Source organism: Anomaloglossus baeobatrachus, chromosome 11 (genome assembly GCF_048569485.1).
Source record: "Anomaloglossus baeobatrachus isolate aAnoBae1 chromosome 11, aAnoBae1.hap1, whole genome shotgun sequence".
NCBI classification, from domain to species: domain Eukaryota; kingdom Metazoa; phylum Chordata; class Amphibia; order Anura; family Aromobatidae; genus Anomaloglossus; species Anomaloglossus baeobatrachus.
In genome coordinates, this window is record NC_134363.1 from 43,282,062 (window position 1) to 43,303,243 (window position 21,182).

Consider the following 21,182-nt stretch of genomic DNA (forward strand, 5'->3'; position numbering starts at 1 on the left):
CAGTCTCAGAAATCAGACTATCAGCCTGAGCATGCTCAGTAGGCACAACACAGGACTTAGACACAGCACGCAGTCCAAGTACCTGTGCAAAGAGGCTTTTCGCGCTAAGTGTAGGAGCATGCTCAGTAGCCCGAACCGAGGACTTAGCCTCAGAAATGGCACTATCAGTACTGATTCTTGCTATCAGGCTGAGCATGCTCACTAGGCGAAATACTGGACTTAGGCTCCGGCTGGGGTAAATCGGCACACGCATGCGCACTAGCCGCCTCTGCACACTTAGACGTGGAGGTGCAAGCAGCCAGCTGGACGACCCGAGGCACGGCCAAAAACGGCAGCCGGCGCCTGGGCGCAACTGGAACCGCAGCAGGCTGCTTGCGGCTATGGCGGCGCCGATTCGTAACAAGAGGAATATTCATTCATGAAAGAGTCTGTGCATTTGGTATTGCCTTTGGATGTCAGCGAAGAGGATCAAAGCTGGGGTGCACCTCTCCGACTCTTGCAACTTAAGAGGGTCCCAGTGCATAGATATTTACCAAAGTATATTAGGGAATTCCTTTTATGAAATTTTTGCTCTTGCTTAGATTTCTTTCCAATCTTTCCCTTAGCTCATTGAATTTCAGTTTTAATATCAGCGCTACTGACTTTATGTGAAATATGGTGGCTTTGATAACTGATCCAGTTTCATCCTGTGCTCTGAATCATGGTGTATTTATATGACTATGATGACTGTGATTTATAAGCCGTTTTCCATTGTTCAGAAGCTGCTGTGCAGAGATAATCATTACAAACACCAATAAGCCATGTATAATTCTTGGTTTATGGGGTTAGTAGGGTTAGGAGACTATGGTGGACCTCCAATGTTATGTGATATGTCACAGAGCTAGGGACCCAAATATAGAGATATACCTTGACGAGGTCTTGGGGCTCAGTTACATTGATCAATGCGATTGCTAAATATCTCCTTTTTCCTAATGTTCATGGCAGGTATGCAATTAATTATTCACATGTTCAAATTAGCAAGTAGCATTTTTCATTGTATATTCCAATATTTTTCCATATGCTTGAGGCATTATACCATTATCTAAGTTTGATGTGCAGCCTTATCCTGATATAGTATGTATTTTTTGGCTTGCACTCATAATATATATATATTAGTGCTCACTTCAGTTATCCTATTCAGTTATATGTAGTTTTTTTCTGAATGTGAACACAGCTCCGCCCCTTTCGGCCATGTTTTTTCCATCTCCTATATAAGAAAGTCCTTAGTTACCCCTCTCCACCCACAGCAGTTTTTAATTGCAATGAGATGACACACAGTTAGGGTCACAGAGCTAGGGACCCCAATATAGAGATATACCTTGACGAGGTCTTGGGGCTCAGTTACATTGATCAATGCGATTGCTAAATATCTCCTTTTTCCTAATGTTCATGGCAGGTATGCAATTCATTATTCACATGTTCAAATTAGCAAGTAGCATTTTTCATTGTATATTCCAATATTTTTCCATATGCTTGAGGCATTATACTATTATCTAAGTTTGATGTGCAGCCTTATCCTGATATAGTATGTATTTTTTGGCTTGCACTCATAATATATATATATTAGTGCTCACTTCAGTTATCCTATTCAGTTATATGTCCTGAGGTGTCATAATGTTCTACACAACATCCAATGCCATCAAAACGATAGAATGAGATGGAGCTTTCTACATTTTCATCTGATAGGGTCAACCTGAGACAATGGTGCTTGCGTAAAGAGAGTACGTGATCCCTAAGTGCAACCTAAGCACTGCCCAAGTTTCCTCTACTATATAATTACATATACATGGTAGATAAAGGAGAATGGTTAGGCCCAGAAAGAGCTGTCTGGTGATAGAGAAGAAGTGTACTAATACTGATACTTTTGCACCATCACAATATCAGGAGGTGGCAATGAAGAGCTCGGAAACGGAGGTGGTTCTTCACCAATCGGAGACAGTGGGCAAAAACCACGTAAGGCTCTAGACTTTAGTGCTGAGGGTCTGTGCAATAAATAGGATCTGTTCACCAGAGGGAGCAAACTTGACCTTTGCAGAGATGCAAGGAGGATTGAAGTCCAAGGTATTGAACCCAAGACTGGGTACTTTTGACCAAGGTCTTTGTAAAGCTAATTAAGTATACACTAGAAAGGAAACCTTTACTAACACCATTAAATTCTCAGTTTTTAAGGTCAGTAGGGTTAGTAGACTATGGTGGACCTCCAATGTCATGTGAAATGTCCTGTGGTGTCAGTATTGTTACATGTGGCACAACGTTCTACACAATGTCCCATCCCATCCAAATGTTGGAATGAGATGGAGCTTTCTACATTTTCAGCATTCCGGGGCAACCTGAGACATTGGTGCTTGCCTAAAGAGAGGGCGTGATCCTATGCACTGCCCAATTTTCCGTTACTATAAGGTGACATATACAGGGTAGAAAAGGAGAATGGTTAGGCCCAGGAAGAGCCTGGAGATAGTTAGAGAAGAAGAGTAGTGCAACTGATACTTTTGCACCACCACAATGTCAGGAGGTGGCAACAAAGAGTTTGGAAACGGAGCTGGTTCTTCACCAATCAGAGATAGTGGGCGCAAACCATGTAAGGCTCTAGACTTTAGTGCTGAGTGCCTTTGCAGACCTGGATCTGTTCACCAGAGGGAGCAAGCTTGACCTTTGCAGAGATACAAGGAGAATTAAAGGCCGTGAATGTGGAGGTACTCAACCGACCATGGTCTTTGTAAAGCTAAGGAAGTATACACTAGAGAGGGAAGCGGTTCTTGAGTAGGACCTGAAACATGTGTCATGGGGCAGTCTAGCTGTGAAGAGGGATGGCCTAGTAATGTTATTTTTTAGGCTAAAGCCCCTTATACACATTAGAATGGGGTCAGCAGAACAGTAGTTTGACGGATAGTTTGTCTGGCAGCTATCTTTCCATGAGAGCAGTTTCTAAACATGTCTAATCTCAGAGAGTACAAAAGGATGGGCAGTCTTAATTCAGACATGCTAGTTTCACATCTCCCCCCAAAAAAATCAATTGTCAGGGGCCCCAAAAAATATGGGTCAAGAACCAGTCGTTATAGGCCAGCTGAAGCAACATTAGTCTAATGCTCAAGATGGGCTTAAGTGTATCGTTAATTTAACTATGGAGCATGATCTGGGGAATATCAAAGCAGCTTTGTGTACCACTTCATCTACAGTTGTGTTCGGTACTTTATTGGTCTGCCATTGGCTTCTTTTTAAAAGGGGACCACTCGAGAATCCCATAATACACATGGATCTAACTACAGCTATGGTAGTCGTAGCAATTTCTAAGGAACCCAAAGACTGAGGGCCACTCAGGATGTAAATTTGTTCCTTATTGGTTAGAAAAAAATAATATTCTTGAGGTCTTCTTCTGTCCAGCTCAGTTAATGTGGGTTCTTCATTGTGTCGAGAGTCAGATCCATCCATTTTTACTCCGCTACAAGTAATTATGGTTCTGTTACTTTATCACAGGTCAGTTTACTATTAAGGCTGCTCATTCATGACATTGGTAAGGAGCAATATGAATTTTATTCAGGGCCATGTCATGTTGGGTCATAGGACAACTTAAGACTATAGTAGATCTTGACTGTTCCTCAACAACCTGAGACTACAGTTTCCCCAAGGCATGCAATAGTCATTGGCTTTGTCACCACAAATATTACTTAAAGAACTCTCAAGTGACAGTTTTACTCTAAAATCTCCCCTAACGTCAGCCGCAACCACAAATATTGATGGGTTCACCCAACTTTCTAATGCGTATGGGGGCCTCCAACAGATCATTGTTGGGGACATGTTATGGATCTGGAGTGTCCAATTTCGGTCTGTCTCTTTGTTAGAGAGCAATTAGTATATGGAAGAGTCAAGCAAGACATTTTTTGGCAGCCATTGTTTGGCCAACAGACATCTAAGGTCTACAGGGGGCTTAACGACTTACATAACGATGGGACCACATTTACATTTAACTTTACTGGAATGCAACTCAAGAAGACCAACGTGGAAACATCTCATCAACAGGCGCATTTTATACCTTTCCAATCATTGCATCAGGTCTAAATATTGTCCTGAGCATTTTCGGATTTGGATGTACGAAGAAGGTGATGGATGACTCAGACAGCAGTACAGCGGGGGTCAGCACTGCAAGCACGAGGGTTCACGTCAGGACTTATGTATATGTGCGCTTATAAATGTCTCTTCTATTTAATCGTGGATTTGGCAGATGAACAGGGTAACGACAGATTTTTCCACAAAGAGGAGGATGATTGAACATGTAGAGAAAGGAAAATAGAACACGCTCTACTTTCCTGGGCTGTCCCTGTTCTGTCATCTGCTGAAGCGGTCGTCTTCGTAGGGAGATCAATTAACTGCAGAAGATGAGGATTTAAAGGGTTTGTTCAGGGTTACTTTTATTTATATCACCTAATGTTATGAATTTTTATAACTAAATCCTTATTTGTATCCTCACAGGTCATGAGTCACCTCTTTTGGTAAAGTGCACAATCATGTGCCGTACATCATTGTGAGTTGTCCTACAATGTATGCGATGTCTAAGTGACAAAATATACCGCGCATGGGAACGCTAATTCCCTTTCACATTGCGCATGCGCAACAGCGCATGCATTTCAGACTGCTTAGATGACATTAAAGGGAACCTGTCACCACTTTTTTGGCTATAAGCTGCGGCCACCACTACCAGGCTCTTATATGCAGAATTCTAACATGCTGTATATAAGAGCCGAGGCCGCTGTGAGAACATAAAAAACACTTTATAATACCTAACGGTCGCGTGGTTGCCCATATGGGAGTCTCCATTCTCCGGTGCTGGTGCCTTGGCCATCTTTGTTCTCCTTCTCTAGCCGCGGTGCATGACGCGTCCGATGTCATACACACTCACCGGCATTCAGGTCCTGAGCAGGGTAGATCAAAATATTGTAGTGCGCCTGCGCAGGACCGGCGAGTGTGTATGACGTAGACGCGTCATGCACATAGGCTTCAGAAAGAGGAAAAAGATGGCCGAAAGAGGAGGTGCCGGCACCGGAGAACGGAGACGCCCATATGGCCAACCGAGCGACTGTTAGGTGAGTATTATAAACTGTTTTTTATGTTCTCACAGCGGCCTGGGCTCTTATATACAGCATGTTAGAATGCTGTATATAAGAGCCCGGTGGTGGTGGCCGCAGCTTATAGGCCGAAAAAGTGGTGACAGGTTCCCTTTAATTAGGCTGACACATATAGGGGAAATCATGTACAGCATGTGAATGGGCATGTTGGCGAAAGAAGATCTGTGAGGATATGATTACTAAAGTATATTACAAAAATACATAACATCGGGGCATAAAATAATTTTAAGTAAATCCCAGACAATGACTTCAAAAAGGATTTTGTCAAAAGTGACCAGTTTTTACTCTTAGTTGATTCCCGCTGCTCCCCTGAATATGCCAGTGTTTGTTATTTTAAAATCCGCCATGTGGTTTCAGAGATAATAGCTTTTTTATTTATTGCTATGGTTTATGGTATTTACTAAAGAGGTGTGGCTGAGAGTGTAACAATGTAGAGCAGCCTTAAGGCACGCCCCCGAGGATCCCATGCACAATGGCTCCTTGTAAAGAACATACAAATTAACAACAAATAAGAAAGCCCATATCTCTGGAGCTGTATGGCATAAAATAATTTAAATAAATCTCAGGAATGACTTTAAAGAGGATTTTATCAAGAGTGACCAGTTTTTACTCTTAATTTATTCCCGCTGATCCCCTGAGTATACCAGTTTTCGTTATTTTAAAATTCGACATACAGTTCCAGATATAATGGCTTTTTTATTTATTGCTTTGATTTATGGTATTTTCCAAAGAGGTGTGGCTAAGAGAATAAAAATGTAAAGCAGCCTAAAGACATGCCCCTGAGGATCCCGTGCAAGTAGCAATAAATAAAAAGGCCCAGATCTCTGGAGCTGTATGGCACAATTAAAGAAAATAAAAACTAGAATTTTCAGAAGAACATTGGATATAAAGTAAGAACAGAAACTGATCATTTTACACATGGTAACCGGTCCTCTTTAAGGAAGCAAGTATGAATTAGTACAAGGGATCTAAGGGGTTCCTAGAGCTTTATGCATGGATTCTAATCAGAAATAGGGTTTGAATTACGGAGCTGTAAGTAGTAATCTTAGTGTATTGCACACTATACCAAATGTAATGTATTATCCTTCTTTTTACATTTCAGTCATATGTTTCAGAGGAATCTTAGCTTTAAACATCAGAATAGGAGTCAGTTATCAGGTGTTTTTCACATCAAGTATTTGAATTCAGCCAAAAAAAGTATGTAATTTTTGCTCTTAGTTTGTTCTTGCTACTTCCCTGAGTATGACCATATGGTTTCAGTGATGTGGGCCTTTTTATTTAGTTCTAATTTTAATGGTCTTTACAAAGGGGGTGTGGCTTATATGATAATTATGCAAATGAGCGTAAGCACACACCCCAGGGGATACATGCGTAACACCCTCTAAGCACAAACTCCAGAGGATCTGTGAGTAATACCCCCTAAGCACACACCCCAGAGGATCTATGAGTAACACCACCTAAGCAAAAATCCCAGAGGATCTGTCAGTAAAACCCCCTAAGCACACACCCCAGAGGATCTGTGAGTAACACCACCTAAGCACAAATCCAAGAGGATCTGTGAGTAATACCCCCTAAGCACACACCTCAGAGGATCTATGAGTAACACCACCTAAGTACAAACCCCAGAGGATCCTTGAGTAACACGACCTAAGCACAAACCCCAGAGGGTCTGTGAGTAGCACCCCCTAAGCACACACCCCAGAGGATCTGTGAGTAACACCCCCTAAGCACACACCCCAGAGGATCTGTGAGTAACACCCCCTAAGCACACACCCCAGAGGATCATTGAGTAACACCATCTAAGCACAAACCCCAGAGGATCTGTGAGTAACACCCCCTCAGCACACACCCCAGAGGATCTGTGAGTAACACCCCCTAAGCACACACCTCAGAGGATCGATGAGTAACACCACCTAAGAATAAATCCCAGAGGATCTGTGAGTAACACACCCTAAGCACACCCCAGAGTATCCTTGAGTAACACCCCCTAAGCACACACCACAGGGGATCCATGAGTAACACCTGCTAAGCACACACCCCAGAGGATCCGCGAGTAACACCTCCTAAGCACACACCTCAGAGGACCCATGAGTAACACCTGCTAAGCACACACTCCAGAAGATCTGTGAGTAACACCCCCTAAGACACACCCCAGAGGATCTGTGAGTAACAACCCTTAAACACACACTCTAGAGGATCCAAGAGTAACATCCCCTTGTGAAAACCATTAAAATGAACAAGAAATAAAAAAAAACATATCTGTAGAACCGTATTGCGGAATTTAAAGAAAGAAAAAGCTGAATACTTAGGGGACTAAAATACTTCTAAAAATATACATGTCAAAAGATTGTGACTCAAAAAATGGTAATGGTAAAAAATACACAAAATTCATAGTAGAAAAATGTATATGGTACGTTAGCCGAAACAAAACTAGTGCATGGTGTGACTTTAGCCTAAAGGGTCTTTCACACTTCGTTCCGATCTCCGTTCAGTGGTCCTGTCGGGGCTTCAGTCTGAACCCCTCGCAAAACTGGTTTCGGATGTATGCGCTGACGGGGCAGTTGACTATGAGGGTGCAGACAGAGTCACCGTGTGCTCTGTTGTGCACAATTTTTAGGAGTATACACTTACTGGAGATGGACACCTAGACGTGGTAGACTGCGTCTGAGTGTCCAACAACAATAGGCGTATACTCCCAAAAATGGAGCACGACAGAGCACGCGGTGACCTCGTCTGCACCATTATAGTCAATTGCCCTGTCGACGCATGCGTCCGAAACCCGTTTTGTTCGGGATTGGATGGAAGCCTTGACGGGACCATGGAGATCGGAACGCAGTGTGAAAGGCCGCTTACACATCTGTTTACTGTTGACCTCAACCCTGTGATGCTGGGTTTCGTGACGCTTTTATTGTTGCTGAATACAACACTATTTTTCCTATCCCATCTGATGGAGCCAACAATGCAAGTGTGAATACAACCTAAAAGAAACGGTTACAATAGAGATAAATACTCGGAACACAACCATGGAATGTTCGCAACGGAATCCACAACAAATTCCTTATAAAGTGTTGCCGATTTGGCTGCATTGGTGGATTGATAAGTCTTGGTGATATCCGCATATATTGACATGCTGTGGATTTTGATGTTCTCCGCAGACCGTGGATGAGATTTGGTAAATTCTATCCACGATGACCCAAGAGTCCGTATCCTAAAAAGTACAAATATTTTCTGCGCCCTTGTCTCATTCCTTACATTATACAACAATATCACTCATTCATTCACTCTTTGGTCTTACCTGCTCTGTTGATCTCTATGATTTCCTCCTGAGCTAAGGGGCAGGCATCTCCTGTTGCACTTCTATGAGGAGACTGCATGTCTGGTTTGCAGTAATTAGGTGATCCAGGTTGAGGAGCCCGCGGAATATGTTTGTTCTTTTTCTTTGGTAGCTTCTGCTTAGCCATTGCTAGGGAGTAGTACATTCCAAAATTGTTGACAATGACAGGGACTGGCATAGCAATTGTTAGCACACCTGCCAACGCACAAAGGGCACCCACCAACATACCCGACCAAGTCACTGGGTACATGTCACCATACCCCAAAGTTGTCATTGTTACAACAGCCCACCAGAACCCTATGGGGATATTTTTGAAGTTGGTGTGTGCACTGCCAGTAATGTCACCAGGCTCGGCCCCGATCCTTTCCGCATAGTATATCATAGTGGCAAAGATTAAAACCCCAAGTGCCAAAAATATGATAAGAAGGAGAAACTCGTTTGTACTGGCTCGTAGAGTGTGGCCGAGGACTCTGAGACCAACAAAATGTCGAGTGAGCTTAAAGATTCTCAGGATCCTAACAAATCGGACAACACGAAGGAAACCTAGGACATCCTTGGCTGCTTTGGAAGACAGGCCACTCAAGCCAACCTCCAGGTAGAAAGGTAAAATAGCCACAAAGTCAATAATGTTTAAGCTGCTCTTAATGAATTCCATTTTATCAGGGCAGAACAAAACACGCATGAAAAACTCAAAGGTGAACCATATCACGCACATGCCTTCTACATAAGTGAGGAAAGGTTCAGTCTCCACTTCTAATATAATCTCCGTCTTGGTGATGTTGTTTTGTGTGGTGGTCTCAGTCTTGTTGATGACCTCATTGAATGCCTCGTGGGTCTCAAGGCAAAACGTTGTGATGGAGATGAGAATGAAGAACAGGGAAGCAAAGGCGATATACTGCCAAACAAACAAGAGAATACAGTTATACAAAAGACATAGACACAAGACATAATAGAGAACACAACTACATAATATGGAACAAGTCAACCACATCTACGGACAGATTGTATCTTTCCATTCTTTTTGCATGCATTTTCTATAGGTAGATACCTTGAATAATGCTTATTTCATTTTATATGAGTTACTTAAAGGGATTTTCTCATTTTTTGAGTTTGATGTTGTTGGATAGTGCTTGCAAAAACAAACACTTTTGCAATTTACTGATTATTAAAATTTCCATCCGTTCAGGAGATATTAACAGTTTTCTTCTATTTACAACCCATTTCCTTGGAGACCGACCACCACTGCTGTCTAGATTTTAAGTATTCTGCTGAAGCTGGCCGTGATTCAGATAAAACAATGTGCACCAGTGCTTCCAAACTCAACAGAAAGAGCTTCTAAGTGCTTCTTTTGTTCTGCTTACGAGTAACAGTGGTCGGTTTCCAAGGTAACGAGCTGAAAACAAAAGAAAAGAAAAGAAAAGTGTTACTATCTCAAGAACGGCTGAGAATTTTAACATGCAGTAAATTACAAAATTGCTTGTATTTACAAGCACTATCTGACAATAATCATTTGTAAAAAGATGGGAATAGCACTTAAGGTGGACAGATTGTATCTTTCCATTGTTTGTACATGGTTATCTGACTTTGCATGCGTTTTCTATGGCACTTCAATAGGTAGATACCTGGAATAATGCTCATTCTCATTTTATATGAGTTACTTAAAGGGATTTTCTCATTTTCTGAGATGGATGTTGTTGGATAGTGCTTGCAAAAACAAGCACGTTTGCAATTTACTGCTCATTAAAATTTACATCTGTTCAGGAGATATTAACACTTTTCTTTTATTTAGAACTCATTTCCTTAGAAACCGACCACCGCTGCTGTCTAGCTTTTAAGCATTGTGCTGAAGCTAGCCAGGATTTGGATAAAACAATGTGCTCCAGTGCTTCCAAACTCAACAGAAAGAGCTTGTAAATGCTTATTGTGTTCTGCTGACAAGTAACAGTGGTTGGTTTCCAAGGTAACGAGCTGTAAACAAAAGAAGAGAAAAGTGTTACTATCTCAAGAACGGCTGAGAATTTTAACATGCAGTAAATTGCAAAATTGCTTGTATTTACAAGCACTATCTGACAATAATCATTTATAAAAAGATGGGAATAACACTTTAAGGCGGACAGATTGTATCTTTGCATTGTTTTTACATGGTTATCTGACTTTGCATGCATTTTCTATGGCACTTCAATAGGTAGATAAATTGAATACTGCTTATTTCATTTTATATAGGTTACTTAAAGGGATTTTCTCATTTTCTGAATTTGATGTTGTTGGATAGTGCTTGCAAACACAAGCACTTTTGCAATTTACTGCTTATTAAAATTTCCATCCGTTCAGGAGATATTAACACTTTTCTTTTACAACTCGTTCCATTGGAAACCAACCACCACTGCTGTCTAGTCTTTAAGCATTCTGCTGAAGCTGGCCGGGATTCAGATAAAACAATATGCTCCAGTGCTTCCAAACTCAACAGAAAGAGCTTGTAAGTGCTTCTTGGGTTCTGCTGACAAGGAACAGTGGTCGGTTTCCAAGGTAACGAGCTGTAAATAAAAGAAAAGAAAAGTTTTATTATCTCAAGAACGGCTGAGAATTTTAACATGCAGTAAATTGCAAAATTGCTTGTATTTACAAGCACTATCTGACAATAATCATTTATAAAAAGATGGGAATAACACTTTAAGGTAATGATGACTCTTTTATTGACTAATTAAAGATGAAATCAATCCCCATGCTGATATATTCAGGTATATGATCCAATAACAAAAAGCTGGGATTTCCACTGGGCTAAGAACTCTTCTTATTCTATATTCATCTAAGTGGAGGATGGAGGAATGCCTATTTTAACCTCCTTAATAACTTTTATGGTCCTTGATGATCTCAGAATTGAACAACTAATTCCTAAGGATATGTTCACATTATGGAATTTTTGCAAAAGAATGTACAGTAGAAATTCGAGGCTGACCCTTCAGTTACGTTTTATGGACTTGCAATTTGAAACAGCCAAAAGTCCACAGGGGAGTTCACTGGTAAATAAAGGTAATAACTGCTGTGGGTTCTACCCGGAATCCATCCAAAACCATTTTAATAAGTCATTTATTAAATATTTTTTTTAAATCTGCAAAGAGGGGTGGTTTGTCAATGGATTTTAGCATGGAATCTGCACAGAAATCTGTGATAAAATTCCGCTGTGTGAACATACCTTAAACATTTCCTCTGGGGTTGTATGTTAAAGGATATGGACACATTTAGGAACAATTTTAATTTATATATATATATATATTTTTGTATATATATATATATATATATATATATATATATATATATATTTGTAAAAAAAAGTTGCAGAATGAGCTCACTGATAGTATATCAGTGAACTTATTCTACAGCTAGAAATGTGCATAGAAATAAGGAGAAATAGGATGTAAACCCAATAGCAAAAGATTATTTTAGCCCAACATATATACATTTAATATAGAAAAAAGGCCTCTATATAGGGGTTCTCCAAGCCAAAGGAAATAATGTCCATTGCGCCCAAAATGTTTCAAAGGTGCAGAGTATAATAAATTTACCATTCAAATGCTACAATGTATCATTAAGTCCTGTATCTGATATGTGGCGGTGGTGCCGTACATATGTTCAATAGGACATGACGGTGGATCTCAGCACTAGAGGCAGAGGAACTGCACAGAATGTAAATGGCAGACAGTTGTAGCAAACATTAACTTGACATTAACTGCATTGGAAGTCATTGGAATGTCAAGTTAAAGTTTGCCACATCTGTAATTCTCACTGATGATGCTTTGTCAGAAACCTCCATGAGCAAAGCAGGCTGAACTCCATTTAACCTTCACTGATGCATTGTGGTAAACAAATGAACAAATATCCTGAGCTGTGCATTGGAAGTCATTGGAATGTCAAGTTAAAGTTTGCCACATCTGTAATTCTCAGTGATGATACCTTGTCACAAAGCACCATGAGCGAAGCAGGCTGAACTCCATTTAACCTTCACTGATACATTGTGGTAAACAAATGAACAAATATCCTGAGCTGTGCATTGAAAGTCATTGCAATGTCAAGTTAACGTTTGCTGCATCTGTAATTCTGACTGACGATGCTTTGTCACAAACTTCCATGAGTAAAGCAGGCTGAACTCCATTTAACCTTCACTGATACATTGTGGTAACCAAATTGATAAATTCTGAGCTGTGTATTGGAAGTCATTGGAAGGTCATTCAAGATTGTCACATCTGTATTTCTCAGTGATGATGCTTTGTCACAAAGCTCCATGAGCAAAACAGGCTGAACCTCATTTAACCTTCACTGATACATTGTGGTAAACATATAAATAAATCCTGAGCTGTGCATTGGAAGTCATTAGAAGGTCAAGTTCAAGTTTGCCACATTTGTAATTCTCACTGATGATGCTTTGTCACAAAGCTCCATGAGCGAAGCAATCTGAACTCCAGTTAACCTTTACTGATACATAAAGAAATAAATCCTGAGCTGTGCATTGAAAGTCTTTGGAATGTCAACTTAACGTTTGCTGCATCTGTAATTCTGACTCATGATGCTTTGTTACAAAGCTCCATGAGTAAAGCAGGCTGAACTCCATTTAACCTTCACTGATAAATTGTGTTAAACAAATAAATAAATCCTGAGCTGTGCATTGGAAGTCATTGAAAGGTCAAGTTCAAGTTTGCCACATCTGTAATTCTCACTGATGATGCTTTGTCACAAAGCTCCATGAGTAAAGCAGTCTGAACTCCATTTAACTTTCACTGATAGATAAAGAAATCCTGAGCTCTGCATTGAAAGTAATTGGAATGTCAAGTTAACGTTTGCTGCATCTGTAATTGTGACTGATGACGCTTTGTCACAAACTTCCATGAGTAAAGCAGGCCAAATGCCATTTAACCTTCACTGATACATTGTAGTAAACAAATAAAAAAATAAATCCTGAGCTGTGCATTTGAAGTCATTGGAAGGTCAAGTTCAAGATTGCCGTATCCTTAATTCTCACTGATGATGCTTTGTCACAAAGCTCCATGAGTAAAGCAGGCTGAACTCCATTTAACTTTCACTGATAGATAAAGAAATCCTGAGCTCTGCATTGAAAGTAATTGGAATGTCAAGTTAACGTTTGCTGCATCTGTAATTGTGACTGATGACGCTTTGTCACAAACTTCCATGAGTAAAGCAGGCCAAACGCCATTTAACCTTCACTGATACATTGTAGTAAACAAATAAAAAAAATAAATCCTGAGCTGTGCATTTGAAGTCATTGGAAGGTCAAGTTCAAGATTGCCGTATCCTTAATTCTCACTGATGATGCTTTGTCACAAAGCTCCATGAGCGAAGCAGGCTGAACTCCATTTAACCTTCATTGATACATTGCGGTAAACAAATAAACAAAATCCTGAGCTGTGAATAGTATTACATTTTCAGATGTGAACACGCATGTTGCCATTCACAGGAAGTACAGATGTTGCAAATGGTGCAAAATTGTAACACAAAGTTCCGGAACCTTTCCCTTTGTTTAGGAAAAGTCAAAATGTATCAGCTTTATAAGTAATGATACATCACAGATATAAATCTATATGATGCTGAGATAGTGTAACTCATGGAAAAAATTCAGCGAGCGCGTGCCATAAAATACTATTTCAGCCGCACACACCCAAACAGATTTGCCGCCGCACGTGAATACATTTTCGGTGAATGTAATGAATGCAGGCGCTCGCACCCTGACAAAACAGTCAAAACACAGATAAATAAAGAGGCTCTTGCCGCTGATTATAGGCTTTGAACATTGGGTAATTTTTCGTTTTTGACTACATGAATAAAGTATGTAATCTGTGCTGTCTCATTATACCTAGTTTGATTGGGGTAAGGAACGGTGAACCTATCCAAAATGTGGATGATTTTTGGCGTATATTAAATATTGCTGCATCCAATTATATGGAGATCAGGGATGAAACCCTAGTGAGTACAGGGGTTGCAGTCACACCAAGAGGGGGCTCAAAACATCCCTTTGAGACCCTATGAGAAGAGCCATAATAATAAAGGCCAATAGCACTTCCAGGTCCTGGTGGAGATTTTGCAAACGTCAAATTACACTACTGATATAAATGTTCATATCCCATATTACAGCTGTAAAGTGGTGCACAGTAAAAAAAAAAAGTGGAGAAATTACCAAAGTGACCATGACTATAGCCTGATTGGTTGGTGTGAGCAAAATACACTCCTTCTATGCCATTGTAACTCCAAATTGATAAGATTTGTTTTACAAGCACTTGGGAAATCAATACAGCACAAACGCTTTGTGGTGTACTGAAAGTTTCTGCTTTATTATATCTTGTGACCAGTTTATGTAGTATCCCAAACAAAGAAATAACTATGCACCAATAAACCCCTTGGAGTTTGTTGGAAATCACAAGCTTGTGTATTTCTTATGTTCTCACTGGCCGTAAAATGAATCCTTGTGTCCTCTCAGTTTTTGTTCTCGTGGGAATTGCCACAGGCCTGGAGACATTAATGTAGTATCACAAACAAAGAAATAACTGCACCAATAAGAGCCGCAGGGGTGTGTGTAGAAATGTGAAACTTCCCTGCCCATCAGTGTTAGCGGAACCCTATGACATCATTCAGTTATAAGTCAAGATGGTTTCTATAAGAACCAAATGGCTTGTATTCTCTCACAGTTGGGGAACGGAAGTGTTTTTAACTAACCATCCTCTTGGAAACCTCTCACTTTCCTATTTGGTTGGATTATCTCCAATTTAGAAGTTTCTTGGTTTCAGTTTACGGCCGGTGAGAACATAAGAAATACACAGGCTTGTGATTTCCAACAATCTCCAAGGGGTTTCTGGTGTGTTTGTATGTTTTATACCCTTTAAGAATGTACCGTAGGTGTTCTGTACATACTAGAGAGGTGGTCGCCCATGTGTGGTATTCTCCCTTCACTTTTATGGGAGTTCTGAAAATTTCGGAGCAATCGAAGTGCCATAAATGTCCAAGATGGGAAGGTAAGGTTTATTATATTATTTTATTTTTTATTTTATTATATATTATTTTTATTTTTATATATAATATATATATATATATATATATATATATATATTTTATATATATTTTATTTTTATTATAATTATTATTATATTTATTTTTATTATATTATATATTATTTTTATTTTATTATATATTATTAATTATATATTTTTATTATGGAATATTAAGGATGTGAGCTATCAATAAACATCATAATCTCTCGTTTTCGATATTCATATCATGTTGATTGAATGAGGAGGGAATCTGCAATCCTAATAGCCAAAAGTTCATTTATTTGGCCGTTAATATGAACGTCTGGATGGGATTGTTTTCAATTAGTTAACGCTGATGCTTAAAGGAAAGCACAAGAGGCTTTTTTGGGCCTTCCCAAGAGGCTCGTCTTGTATTCTGTCAGGGAAAAAAAAAGTGCAAGAATCAAAACAGATCAATGCCAAACAACGTCTTGGGCATTTAGGAAAACCCAAATGTAAATATCAGGTTCTCACACTATGTACTACACTGATTAGCGGCACAAATCGCCACATTATTTTGTGACGCTGGACTCTTATCATTCTACTTGTGCGTGTCGTTTTGTATCTCTATATGGAACAAAATATTTTCTGAAATAAGTGCAAAATGTACATTGGAAAAGTTACAAGGGGACAATTACACAGTGTAAAAACAAGTATATTCAAATTATCCCCCAAAATGTAAAAACTGCCAATTACAATTTTGCAAATAAAAATAAATATTTTTGTGGGGTTTTATTGTTTTCCCTATTTTTATTGTTTATTGAAGACAATAGTCCACATTATATATTTTGAACATCGCTGGATAATTAAATATTGTACTCTGGTCCCCAACCCTTCAATCAGGGACATTAAAGGGGGCTACGATATCGCTAGCGTGCGTACCCGCCCCCGTCGTTTGTGCGTCACGGGCAAATCGCTGCCTGTGGCGCACAATATCGCTAACACCAGTCACACGTACTTACCTTCCTAGCGACGTCGCTGTGGGCGGCGAACAACCTCTTCGTTAAGGGGGAGGTTCGTGCGCCGTCACAGCGACGTCACACAGCGGCCGACCAATAGAAGCAGCCGCATTAACGACACGCCCACCTTGTTGCCGGCAGGACGCAGGTAAGTTGATGTTCGTCATTCCCGGGGTGTCACACGTAGCGATGTGTGCTGCCTCAGAAACGACGAACAACCTACGTCCACAACGACCAACGAGATTTTGAAAATGAACGACGTGTCAACGATTAATGATAAGGTGAGTATTTTTGATCGTTAACACTCACTCCTAGCTGTTACACGCAACGACATCTCTAACGACACTGGATGTGCGTCACGAATTCCGTGACCCCGACGACATATCGCTAGATATGTCATTGCGCGTAACGGGGCCTTAAGCCATAGGTTTGCTTTTGGAATCCTAAGGCTAGTTTCACACATCCGGCATTTCGCTGGATTGCCAGATCCGGCACACTCCAGTACAGTGTAATACAGTACAATGGCATCGCGGCAACCTCCGGTCACATGCTCCGGTCACATGACAGCATGTGAACGGAGGTTGCCGCAATGCTATTCTACTGTATTACACTGTACTGGAGTGTGCCGGATCCGGCAATCCAGCGAAATGCCGGATGTGTGAAACTAGAATAATGGAGTTTTCCCAAATCTTGTACTTAATCTCACCTGCCCGGCTAAAATTTGCATTTGTGTTTTGTTGATCTCAAAATTAGTTTTTGTCCATCTGCAGAAAATGGTGGTGGGTCTTTGTCTTTCTACAAAAGGTGGGGGTGGGTCTTTGTCTGCAGGAAGTGGTGGTGGGTCTTTGTTTGCAGGAAGTGGTGGTGGGTCTTTGTTTGCAGGAAGTGGTGGTGGGTCTTTGTCTGCAGGAAGTAGTGGTGGGTCTTTGTCTGCAGGAAGTAGTGATGGGTATTGGTCTGCAGGAAGTAGTGGTGGGTCTTTGTCTGCAGGAAGTGGTGGTGGGTCTTTGTCTGCAGGAAGTGGTGGTGGGTCTTTGTCTGCAGAAAGTGGTGGTGGGTCTTTGTCTGCAGGAAGTAGTGGTGGGTCTTTGTCTGCAGGAAGTAGTGATGGGTATTGGTCTGCAGGAAGTGGTGGTGGGTCTTTGTCTGCAGGAAGTAGTGGTGGGTCTTTTTCTTTCCACAGAAAGTGGTTGTGGGTCTTTATCTAAAGAAAGTGGTGGTGGGTCTTTATCTAAAGAAAGTGGTGATGGGTCTTTGTCTGCAGGAAGTGAAGGTAGGTCTTTGTCTTTCTACAGGAAGTGGGGTGAGTCTTTGTCTCTACAGGAAGTGGGGTGAGTCTTTGTCTCTACAGGAAGTGAGGGTGGGTCTTTGTTTGAACAGGAATTGGGGGTGGGTCTTTGTTTGAACAGGAATTGGGGGTGGGTCTTTGTATCTCTACAGGAAGTGGTGATGGGCCTTTGTTCTCTACAAGAAGTGGTGATGGGTCTTTGTCTCTCTATAGGAAGTAGGGGTGGGTCTCTGTCCCTACAGGAAGCAGGGAAGGGTTTTTGTTTCTCTGCAGGAAATGGTGGTGGGTCTATGTGTTTCTTACAGGAAATGGGAATGGGTCTTTGTCTCTGGAGGAACTGCAGATAGATCTTTGTCTCTGTACAGAAAGTGGTGAAAGGTTTTATCTTTCTACAGGGAATGGTGATGGGTCTTTGTCTCTACAGGGAGTGGGGATGGGTCTTTGTCTCTACAGGGAGTGGGGATGGGTCTTTGTTTCTGAACAAAAAGTGGTGATGGGTTTTTGTCTTTCTACAGGGAGTGGTAGTAAGTCCTTTGTCTTTCAACACAAAGTGGGGATGGATCTTTGTCTCTCTATAAGAAGTGGAGATGGGTCTTTGTCTCTACAAGAAGTAGTGATGGGTCTTTGCTCTCTATAGGAAGTGATGATGGGTCTTTGTCTCTCTCTATAGGAAGTGATGATGGGTCTTTGTTTCTCTACATGATGTGGGATGGGTCTTTAATTTTCTACATGAAGCAGTGATGAGTCTTTGTCTCTTTATAGAAAATGGGTGTGTTTCTTTTGTTCTCTATAGGAAGTGGTGATGGGTCTTTATCACTATAGTAAGTGGAAATGCTGCTTGTTTTTTTTATCTCTACAGAAAGCAGTGATGGGTCTTTGTTTCTATACAGGAAGTGCTAGTGGGTCTTTTTTCTCTACAGGAAGTGGTGGTGGCTCTTTTTTTCTTTACAGGAAGTGATGGTGGGTCTTTGTCTCTCTACAGGAAGTGGGGATGTGTCTTTATTTCGCTAGAGAAAGTGGTGTTTGGGTCTTTTTCTATCTACAAGAGGTACTGATAGGACTTCACAGGAAGAGATAATGGGACTTTATTGGTCTTTATCTTTCTATGGTAAGTGGTGATGGGTCATTGCCTCTACAGGAAGTGTGGTGGGCCTTTGTCTCTCTACTGGAAGTGGTGATGGATTGTTTTCTCTATACAGGAAGTGTTGATGGGTTTTTGTTTCTCTAACAAAATTCTGATGGGTGTTTTACTCTTTACAGGAAGTAGTGATGAGTTTTTGCCTCGCTTTAGGAAGTGGTGATGGAACTTTGTCTCTTCACAGGAAGTGGTGATGGCTCTTTGTCTTTCTAAAGAAAGTGGTGATGGAACTTTATCTCTTTACAGGAAGTGGTGATGGGTCTTTGTCTTTCTAAAGGAAGTGGTAATGGAACTTTCTCTTTACAGGAAGTAGTGATGGGTCTTTGTCTCTTTACAGGAAGTAGTGATGGGTCTTTGTCTTTCTAAAGGAAGTGGTAATGGAACTTTCTCTTTACAGGAAGTGGTGATGGGTCTTTGTCTCTTTACAGGAAGTAGTGATGGGTCTTTGTCTTTCTAAAGGAAATGGTAATGGATCTTTGGCTGTTTACATTGGTTGGTCTTCTGCTCTCCAGTCCTTCACTCTGAATACCGCATAAATAAATGTAACTTTTCAGTTCAAAGCAGGCAAGCCAATGGACAATGACAAACACAATGTATGCTGGGCAGTGAGGGAAAGGAAGTTCCAGTTCCTATTGTGCTTGCAGAATGCTGATTAAGAAGAACCACCCTCTGAAAAGTTAGAGCATGAGAATCAAGACAGATCCTGGATATATTTTACTGGTATGTGCCTCAAAAACAGTTAAAATTTGTAGTAAGAGATGAGGGCAGCCAGATTAGGCTTTTTACTATGGTGTCTTTCAATGATCTGCTGGAGAGGAAGTCATGGGGGTGCAGAAAATTTGTCCCCTCACAAATGTATATATTTCTATATATAACTAATGTGAGGAATTGCAATAAGGCGACGATATTGGGAAGATGTATCCCAAAATGGAGATCATAGAACAGCACAAATGTTCTAGGAAGCCACTTTATTACCCTGCCCTGTATTTCTGATGTTAGCAAATATGATGGCAGTGGTACATTTTGATACCCAAGCATCCCTCACTTGATGCCAAGTGGCATTTCTGCTTGAATAAGCGCTTTCTGCTGCTTCATATAATTATTCCATGATCTTATATAACAGTCACTGTTTTGATGCCTGCACCACGGTGAAAGTGACAAAGATACTGGTTATCCACAATCAGGAGGACCCATAATGAAGACATCATAAATTCTACAGTAATATTAATATACTATATACTGTGAGCAGATGCAGCCGGATGTATATACTATATATATATATATATATATATATATATATATATATATACTGTATCTATATATATAATTGCCTTATTCTGTCTGTCTGTCTGTCTTGCTCCAAAATTGCGTCATGTGACAGTGTCACCGTAAGTGTCATAAAAGTGACAACTGTCGGATTGGCCGCTCGGCTCGGCCTGGCCCTGCCCCCCCACGGATTGCCGCTCGCCTCGGCCTGGCCCCGCCCCCCGCATGGATTAGCCGCTCTGGGCTCGGCCTGGCTCCGCCCCCCCACGGATTGGCTGATCGCCTCGGCCTGGCCCCGCCCCCACATGGATTAGCCGCTCGCCCCGGACCTCCGCACGCATCAACCGCTCCAGCGTACACCGGCTCCCGGTACACATGTGCAGGGAGCCGACATACGCTGACGCCTCGCCCGCTCAGCCCCACTCCAGCGTACACCGACTCCCGGTACACATGTGCAGGGAGCCGACATACACTGCGGTCAATAATGAAGTGTCATGCAGCGGTGAAAGAGTTAAAGACACTGCAAGACACTTCATTATAGGCAGCGGGCACCCACAGAAGAGAGAAGACAGAAGAATTAAGACCCCGCAGTCATACTCACCAGACGCCGACCGGGAGCAGGTGAGCGCATCAAGGTCCTGTAGCGGCGGAACACACACACACGCACACACATAAGAACAAACACACACACATCAGATCACACTCACTCACTCTCACACACACATCAGATCGCAACCACACACATCCAGTGATATCGCTTACTTCTCAGTGGCGATACTATGCGTGCAGTGACCTTCCAGGACCTGACGGAGGATCACATGGCCGGAAGCATGTGGTATCTCCGGATGTTGTGAGTGTGAGCGCGTATGTGCGATATCGTCAGTGTGTGTGTGCGTGTATGCGATCGGGTGTGTGCGTGTATGCGATCGGGTGTGTGCGTGTGTTCTGATGTGTGAGTGTATGCGATC

The 21,182-nt window shown here is 41.3% G+C and overlaps 1 protein-coding gene across 14 annotated transcripts in view; it reads right to left on the reverse strand.

Annotated features, from left to right (window-relative positions):
* The window catches only part of LOC142256270 (voltage-gated potassium channel KCNC1-like), a 258,122-nt gene that overhangs the window by 175,275 nt on the left and 61,665 nt on the right, over nucleotides 1–21,182 (reverse strand). For all 14 annotated transcript variants that reach the window (XR_012727508.1, XM_075327869.1, XM_075327865.1 and 11 more), the window contains exon 3: nucleotides 8,455–9,388. Coding sequence is in view for 13 of the 14 variants with exons in the window: in XM_075327869.1 (XP_075183984.1) it covers nucleotides 8,455–9,388 (934 nt within the window). In the remaining variant the exon portion in view is untranslated. The remainder of the gene's footprint in view (nucleotides 1–8,454; nucleotides 9,389–21,182) is intronic.